This window comes from Perkinsus marinus, assembly GCF_000006405.1.
Source record: "Perkinsus marinus ATCC 50983 genomic scaffold scf_1104296970058, whole genome shotgun sequence".
In the NCBI taxonomy this organism is placed as follows: domain Eukaryota; phylum Perkinsozoa; order Perkinsida; family Perkinsidae; genus Perkinsus; species Perkinsus marinus.
Window position 1 is genome coordinate 9,540 of NW_003202588.1, and position 8,888 is coordinate 18,427.

Below are 8,888 nucleotides of genomic sequence, written 5' to 3' on the forward strand. Positions count from 1 at the left end.
GACAATATGAGAAAATTTCGGGAAACTATTGTTAGTTTTGTACTGAAATTCTACAGTTGCTGAGGAAACTCCTGAACTCTGCTGAGGAAAGTAAAGAAATATTTCTCCAACACTGTATCAGCTCAGTGGAGGAAAATATGCCCATGGTCATCGAGTATGTTGTTGGTGATGACAATATGATTCTCAAAATTCTCTCAGAATTTTACTATTACATGAAAGTTCTGAGGAAATTTTGAGAATTCATTATCATTCCGTTTCTGTACATTTCTACTTTTTTGTATAATTAGTGTAATTGCAATTGAGTGAAACGAATATATATTTCATCCACAGGTGGACGCTTATGAGAAATTAGGAGTACCAATATGGGCGATAACGCAACAGAACGAACCACAGTAAGTTGGTAAAGTGAATATGAAATTGTGTGAGTAGTGATGTTTTGATAGGAATTATATAACTCAAAATTGGGCGACTTGCATTTTCACACCTGAGGCTCAGCTCGCCTTTATACGAGATCATTTGGGACCGGCGATGAAGGCGGCGAATAAAAGCACTAAGTTGTTATTCAATGATGACGATAAGAATTTCCTACCAGAAGTTGCTAAGTTGATTATTGAGGATGATGTCGCGGCTGAGTAAGAACTGTTTATCACTAGGCCTTCGTGACGAAGGGGCGGAGCTCACTTAGTCCACGTCTATTGATTAGATAAATGAATTTTACATAGGTCCTCGCTTCGATCCCCAGGTAGGACATTTTCCCGTCATTAAAGCTTATCGTGCATATCTCGTCGAGCTGCTCGTACAATCGAGTTTCCGGATTTTTGCCTACACCTAGGCATACAGAGGAGTCGTTTGATGTATCTGATAGCCTCCCACGCTTCGTGGTTAAGCCAGAATAATTCTGCACGCACTCACGCACGCACGCACAACGCGAAAGTGCCCGTTGTTGCGGTATATGCTCCACTCGCTTCGCTCGCTCCGCAACTTTTAGCAGTATGGGAAAATATGCACATGCTCAACAACTACTACGTGTGTTGGTGATGAGAATGTTGAAATTTTGAGAAATTCTTATTAGAGTTTCACACGCCATTTTACGTGAAGTGGCGTCGTAAAACTCGGTGAAAAACGCGATATTCGCGCTATGGCGTAGTCGTGAAATATGTTTTCACTAGTGTTTTTCATATCACTAGGGTGGTGAAACTCCATTGGCTTCTGTATGCTTCTGTCTGAACTCGTATGTAAACTTGTATAAACTCTGCTGAGAAAAGGAAATATATATTCCTCCAACACTGTATCTTGTCGCAGGTCAACTTCATTTTCTTGGTGGTGACAATATGAAAATTCTGTAGACATTTTGAGAGATTTTTGTTGCTTTCTGTACACGTGCCCAGTTCGAAATCCAGTCCTATGTTGCCAATGTCGAGCAATTCTTCGAGTCGTGTTTGTAGGACTGTACTATCCCTAGCAGCCTTTGGCAGCCACGTATTGTTGCCTTTTCTTTAGTTGAAAAAAAGCTAACATTTTTTATATGAGATTTGAATCGTATTATGTTTTCTTTTTTCAGATATGTCCACGGTGCCGGAATCCATTGGTATTTTTTTGACCAATATGATGCTCTCAAGGATTATAAAGAAAAATATTTAAGTCGATATCAGTTACTCTCCACTGAAAATGGTAGGCTGCTTTGGCGCTTTCTATGAAAAAGGGTGTCTTTTTCTGAGGAATTTTCGGAAACTTTACTATTTGCATTCTAATATTTTTAATACATTTTTAATATTATTTTTTTTAAGGCGCGCGAATTTTGCTGAAATTCCGACAAGGCTTGAATATTCAGTGTGAATCAAATGGTTATCAAGAATAGTATTTTCAACTTAACCTTCAAATTTTAAGGAGTTCGAAAGTCAACTTTTAGTAGTATCAACATGATAACAATGTGGATCGATTGACAGACGCGTTACGTAGTCTATAGTCGTACTAGGGTCAAATGGCAGAAAACTATCTTGGGAGTTTATATATTTGGAACTGTCGTATTGATCGTTACTCATATGCAAATATGGTCATCAACTACAGGTGTCGGTGATGACAATACGAAAATTCTGAGAAAATTTTGCGAAATTCTTTTTGGGTTTTGATCACTCCTACCCAAATTCATACATATACTTCTTTAACAAGTGAGTCAACCTCGGAGTTTGAGCAAAAATATAATTCACCAAACGTGGAGTTTCACAACCCGTTTTACGTGAAATTGCGGAATTTGCGGTGATATGCAGTAGTTGTGAAATATGTGTTTTGTTCATATCACTAGAGTGTTTGTATGTCCGTGTGTGATCAGCTCTGGGAAGTACCGATATCAACTTCCCCACGCCTTGGCAACTCGCAGTACGCATGCCCCATGGTGTTATTGTGGACTTTGTTACTGGTGGCTCACGGGCTTTCGTCGACTACAGTTTGACTGCAGTAACGATGATAAATTTGCCTTTTATTGTTTGATACTATTTTTTGTCAGGGTGCTGGAGGAAATGAGAATATTGTTCTTCTTGACAACGGAACTTTCATAGTGAGTTCGAGTGAGCTGCTGACGATAGGGTATATACAGCTCAAATAACTGTTGTACAGCTATAAAGTCTGTTAAGGGGTCAGCTATAGATTATACAAAGAAGAGCAAGAGAGCAAGATATCAAGTCAACTATGAATACTTATCAACATTTCTTTCGTATAAAATTGGAGTTTCACGACCCGTCTTACGTGAAGTGGTGTACTCTCTGGGAAAAACGCGATATGAAGTGAATTGAAAACACTTTACGTAAGACGAGTCACCCCATATCACGTAAAACATATGTTGTTGTTATTGTTATTGTTATTGTTATTGTTATTGTTATTGTTATTGTTATTGTTATTGTTATTGTTATTGTTATTGTTGTTGTTGTTTTTATTCAGGCTAAAGACGCGTATTATACATTTGGGCAAGTAACTCGTTATGTGAGGAAAGGATCATATCTTCTTTCCTCTGTTGAAGTAGTGAATCCCGGCAAACCCGCAGATGGTATACACCCGGCAGGGGTAGAGGCTATGGCTACTATCAATCCTGATAGAACTGAAGTCGTTGTTCTTGTGAGCTCATAGCATTTTATCATTTCAGTTCTCTAACAAAAGTCTTCTTTAGATAATACGTGATGAGGAAGACAAGGAGCATGCGTCTACGTTTGATATCGATGTTGAACTTGGTGACGGTCAGCATGTTACAGTTACCCTTGAGAATGTTGAGAACCTCAGTGTTTCAACACTCGTTGTAAAGGGTAGATTTTGACCCGTCTGCTATCCACGGATTCACCCAATGTGAATGTGGATGTCACGTGTCCAGGGTTCTTTCGGTTGACTTCGATTACGGAGTCTTGATATTATGTGAGAATTCTGAGACTATTATTATTCTTCTTGTTTGTCAACGATCGTTCATCAAGATCTTCAGTCCCATTTTCTATACTCTCATACTGAGTTGTGTATCGCGACATAGTCGAGCAACAATAATATATGCACACGGTCACCTACAGTGTTGAATCAAGACTTTGACTATGTGCATTAACACGCGAAGAGACACCAGTAGGAGATATTCTTTTCCTCCTTGTTTTTGTTGTGAAAAGCGTTGGTCCCTCGATTAGGAATCAAATTTTTGAGAACAATACGCTAACGGTCGCTCGTCGAGGTCTTCGTTTTCTATACTCTGGTACTGAGTTGTGTTGAGGGTAAGCCCCGCGAGATTGTCGAGCAAGGAGTAGGTTATTGTAGGACAATGTGCACGAGGTCAACTACGAGTGGAACTACCCTCATGGAAATCGGACGATTCGCGAAGTGGGGAGGGTCTCACAGGGCGAGTGTGGTGATTTTGGGGGAATAATACCATTCACATCATACTATGATTCTTGAGGGGACGTTATGTTCCCGAGTGGAAGTGTGAAGGTCTCCCGAGAGAGCAAGTTTACGGATAGCCGAAAGACAGATGACCGAATTTCAAGAGAAAAGCAAGACGTCAAGTCGTTGCTAAAGCAGTGATTCAGTCTGGTCACCTTCGGACCACACACCCAAGAACAGAGAAAGTTCCCCCAGAGTGCTTGAGAATTCCTGTTGGAAACCCGCAAGCTCTCTTAGTTAGGCATCAGACGAGATATCTTGGGTGTGACGGAGTTAATATTTTTTTCTATCTGAGATGAGGGGCATTCACTCGGGATCTGCACGGTGGCTGATTGGTATAGCCGTGTTTTATCCCGGGCACTGGATGCGTCACGGACGTCGACTGCTTCCCACATGGGTTTGTGAGATCCACCCTCGTCCGTGACATATTGTCAAAACTCCCATCACAGAACCTCCATCAACTGCGAACGGCATGGCGTGAAGGTCACTTCTGTTCACTGAATGAGATAAACTCTGTTATTTATTATCCTCATAGGCTCTCCGTCGTCCGAAGGTTGTGGGATGCTCTGTGAATAGTGGTCTCGTGGCCTAATGGATAAGGCGTTGGTCTTCGGAACCAAAGACTGTGGGTTCGAGTCCCACCGAGATCGTTTTATTCCCCACCGCGTCTCCTTTTTCGGCGGTATAGTATTTGGAAGATTCTGCGGTCTCGGAGTTTCATGTGTAGGGTGTTGATGTTAAAGTATACTAATGCTTAAAGTTAGTGTTATATTAATATTACTAGGATGGCACTTAAAGTTAGTGTTATATTAATATTACTAGGATGGCACTTAAAGTTAGTGTTATATTAATATTACTAGGATGGCACTTAAAGTTAGTGTTATATTAATATTACTAGGATGGCACTTAAAGTTAGTGTTATATTAATATTACTAGGATGGCACTTAAAGTTAGTGTTATATTAATATTACTAGGATGGCACTCAAAGTTAGTGTTATATTAATATTACTAGGATGGCACTTAAAGTTAGTGTTATATTAATATAATTAATAATGACCACTCTGAGTGAGAGTTCGGTAGAAAGAGTCTTAAAGATCTGTGATGAAGTCTCCAAAGATGTCGGTATGGAGACAACGCCTTTCGTCGTCGATTGGTAATTGCCATATTTACGTGAGGATTTCAATTTTGATGATTAGGAAAAACAAATCGGAAAATTATATTCTCAGCATATTAGTAACACTACTGTTGGACATACGAACTGCTTTGTATAAATTTTATCATATTTCAAATTGTCATCACCAACAAATGTAGTTGATGACCATGTGCATATTTCTCGATAATTTTAACGCGTTTTAGCGAACTAAACACTTATGGATAATTAGATTTTCTAGATGGCATTTTTCAAGACTACGTAACGCTTCTAAAACCTTGGTGTCAATCGATTCACATTGTTATCATGTTGATATTACTAAAAGTCGACTTTCGAACTCCCAAAAATTTGAAGGCGAAGTTGAAAATATTATTCTGGATAAGCATTTGGTCCACACGGCAGGAATCAGTGTTGGAATAAATTTCCTCACTAATTATACAAGTTTACATACAAATTCGGGTAGAAGTGTATGGAAACCAATAGGAATTCTCTCAATTTTCATTCTCAAAATTTCACCTACATATATATGTAGTTGACTACGTGCATATCTTTCCATACCGGCAAAAAGTGATAGTTAAATTTCGGAGTGAAACTTCATTAATATTTTCCGCAGGTACAACGACTTTCGAATAGAAGTTGCTCCGGAATTACCACAACTAATTGAAGTTTCCGGAAGGAATCGTTTGGGCGTGATTTGCATTTCTAACAAAAATTTCTTTCGAGGTGAGTTTTGATATTTTTCATTTTTCATCATTTATACCATCAGTTTCGCCGTGATGTTTTCCATATATGAAATTTTTTCAGATCGGCCGTTTCCCTATAATCTGTTTTTATACATCTTTCTTGTGTGAAAATGTTTTTTTATATATGTTTTTGGTGATGATGACAATCTTATTTTTCCGCACGATGCGAATGATAGCGGAAATTTTTGTCAGCGAAAATTTTCATTTACTCATTGTAGCGTTATTTTCTGTAGGTCATTCGAAATTTCTGAGTATTTTCTCTCATTTCACAAAGGCTTTGTGCACGCGAATGCAGAATTTTCTGCATTTTTTTCACATTAGTTCTGATGAAAATTTATGATTTTTTTGATAGAATTTAGCTCAGAGACCATGAAAAGAAATATACAAAACTGAGCTTAATGAATCTACTTGCGAAAAAAAATTTTAGGCATAAAAATTACGCGCCTTAGAACTTGCGACCAACTAAAGAGTGTCTTCCAGGAAAGCGTATAGTTTTGAGAAATAACGTTACCCAGGCAATGGGGAAAATGATGGTCCTAATGTGATTATGACATTTCTAACTCATTGAAGAATGTGTTGCTTGCCATACGCGGAATATTCAAAATGAGTTACCCCTTCTCGGTAACCTTATAGGTTCCTGGATGATTTCACATTGTGTTGTGTAGCGGCGAATATGCAACTACATGTGTGGTTAAAATTTTGAGGATGAAAATTGAGGAAATTCTCACTGGTTTCTGTAGGCTTCTAATCGAGTTTGTATGTATAAGTAGTACAATTAGTGAGGAAACTACTGAAATCAGCTGAGGAAACCAAACATCATTTATACCAACAACAACGACATCGGTGTTACACCACCCTAGTGATATGAAAAACACTAGTAAAAAATATATTTCACGACTACTGCATATCACCGCGAATATCGCAGAGTATTGCACCACTTCGCGTAAAACTGGTTGTGAACTCCAGTGTTGGAGGAATATATATTTCCTTTCCTCAGCAGAGTTTATACAAGTTTACATACGAATTCAGACAGAAGCATACAGAAACCAACAATAAGACTCTCTGAAAATTCCAACATTGTTATCACCAAACTCCAATGTTATGTAGGTGCTGTTCTTGAGGCTTATAGTGAGCGTAGCAGAGACGGTGAAAAGGTGGGGGGAAAGTTCGATTTCGTTTCGGAGGGCAGCGATTTCATCGGGAGAAAACTGAAACCGTAGGAGCTTACCGGCGTTTTATTTATAACACTTTGCGAATCTCAGATTGTTGGTTGAAGAGCTGTCGTGTGAGGATCATATCGTTACGGTCATGAATGTAGACAAGCCGCCTTTTTTACACGTAAATTGGAAGAATTTCGGGTGGTTTTACTATTCAGGAAAGCAAAGACTCTGGTGATCCTGCGGTAAAATTGATGTTCTTGTATGCTGCATTAACTTCATATGATCATATTCATTGGAGTTTCACAACCCGTAAATGGCGCGATGTTAGGTGGAAAACCCGATATTCGCGGTGATATGCAGAAGTCGTGAAATATTGTTTTTCATATCACTAGGGTGAAATTACAGTTGGAGTATATGTTCGCTTTCCTCAAGGGTTGGAGTATAAAATTTTCCGAAATTTTAATATTATCACTAGGTACAATCACTCGGTCAAGTTGCCGGTCTCGATATGCATTTATCCCCGGAGTTTTTACAAGAAGGGCCTGAGAAAACCGAATGGGAAGTTGAAGTGCGAGAGGCCATGCATGATGTGCGCGATAAGGATCTCTGGGGTTCCGCGTATGATAAAGTGAGTCAGCGTGTGTGTGTGGGGGAAAATATGCACATAGTAAACCGCATGTGTTGGCGATGATTACAATATGAAAATTTTGAGGAAATTTCTGTGCACTTCTGAACGAATTCGTGTGTGAACTTGTACAGTAAGTGAGGAAATTCCTGAGGCCAGCCGGAAAAAGCGACCATATATTCCAACACCGCTTGAAGTAGATTAATAACAGTGAGGGAAGGGAGAATATGCGCATGGTCATCATCTGGTGATAATATGAAAATTATGAGAAAATTTTGGGAAATTTTCGTTGATTTCCATACTGAGGAAACTCCCAAGCTCAGTTGAGGAGAGCGAACATGTATTCTAATACTATCTGGGAAAAAAGGCGTTAGGATGAAATAGCGCGGAAAAAAGGAATAAAAATTGATAAAATAACGCGCTGTCACAGAGGTTGATATTTTTACACGTTGGAATTGTGGTGAAATATGCACATGGTCATCAACTACATGTGTTGGTGATGATGACAATATGAAAATTGTGAGGAAATTTTTCGATTTTTTGTCGGTTTCTGTACACCAAAACTGTCATGTAAAATTGTATAATTCGTGAGGAACTCAGCTGCAGAAAGCGAGGTAATATTCCTCCAACACTGCGGAATACATTTTATTCGATTTTTCTAAACATTTTTGTGAGCACGCAGCACTGATCAGCAACTGGTGAAATTCGCTCTACCTCCTAGATTAGAAAAAAAATTGAAGTTGTGGAAAAATGAAGTTTCAACAGTTTTACGCGAAGTGGCGTCGTAAACTCGGTGAAAAAGGCGATATTCGCGGTGATATGCAGTAGTTGTTCATATCACTAGGGTGGTGAAACTCCATCATATGTGAATAAGTAGAGTTAGATTTATCGTAGTTTTCGCGTAGGTTCTACCCTTGAACCTCCATCCGAAGTACGGCGGATGGTATGCGTATCGTCTAGTTATTGTTATCGATCTCGAAGTAAGTGGAAAACATCGTATGCGTATTCGTGATATTATAAATTTTTACGCAAGTGGTGACAGTTTGGAGGAAAAAAATTGTCAACTAAATATTTTGGTGATGACATTATGGAAATTTTGGGAAATTATCATTGATTTTTATGAGTTTCTACCCTAGTTCGTACGAAGATCTCAATTAATAGTGAGGAAACTACTAAGCTCAGCTGAGGAAAGTGAACATAAATTCCGATGGTGAGCCGCGAAGTAGTGAATTTACATTTTACATTTTTATCAATGTAAAACTACAGTTTAGGAAATAACCTTCAAGAATCGATACTTAGAGGTGTGG

At 38.8% G+C, this 8,888-nt stretch overlaps 2 protein-coding genes and 1 non-coding gene across 3 annotated transcripts in view; all 3 read left to right on the forward strand.

Moving 5' to 3' along the window:
• Window positions 1-330: 330 nt before the first annotated feature.
• Pmar_PMAR025746 (Glucosylceramidase precursor, putative) lies at window positions 331-3,304 on the forward strand (the record flags this gene model as incomplete). The annotated part of the gene is made up of 7 exons (XM_002767762.1): window positions 331-392; window positions 444-632; window positions 1,562-1,671; window positions 2,330-2,454; window positions 2,504-2,554; window positions 2,935-3,108; window positions 3,161-3,304. Coding segments are annotated over 7 exons (855 nt in total), but the record flags the coding sequence as incomplete, so codon positions are not given.
• Window positions 3,305-4,480: 1,176 nt separating this feature from the next.
• Window positions 4,481-4,553, forward strand: Pmar_PMAR025747. Its single transcript has one exon. It is a non-coding gene; the product is annotated as a tRNA-Arg (tRNA).
• Window positions 4,554-4,955: 402 nt separating this feature from the next.
• Window positions 4,956-8,888, forward strand: part of Pmar_PMAR025748 (hypothetical protein) — a gene marked incomplete at both ends in the record, with an annotated part of 6,946 nt that continues 3,013 nt past the window's right edge. Inside the window, 6 exons of the mRNA XM_002767763.1 lie at window positions 4,956-5,056; window positions 5,667-5,776; window positions 6,904-7,012; window positions 7,059-7,110; window positions 7,432-7,584; window positions 8,487-8,561. Coding sequence (XP_002767809.1) covers window positions 4,956-5,056; window positions 5,667-5,776; window positions 6,904-7,012; window positions 7,059-7,110; window positions 7,432-7,584; window positions 8,487-8,561 — 600 coding nt within the window. The remainder of the gene's footprint in view (window positions 5,057-5,666; window positions 5,777-6,903; window positions 7,013-7,058; window positions 7,111-7,431; window positions 7,585-8,486; window positions 8,562-8,888) is intronic.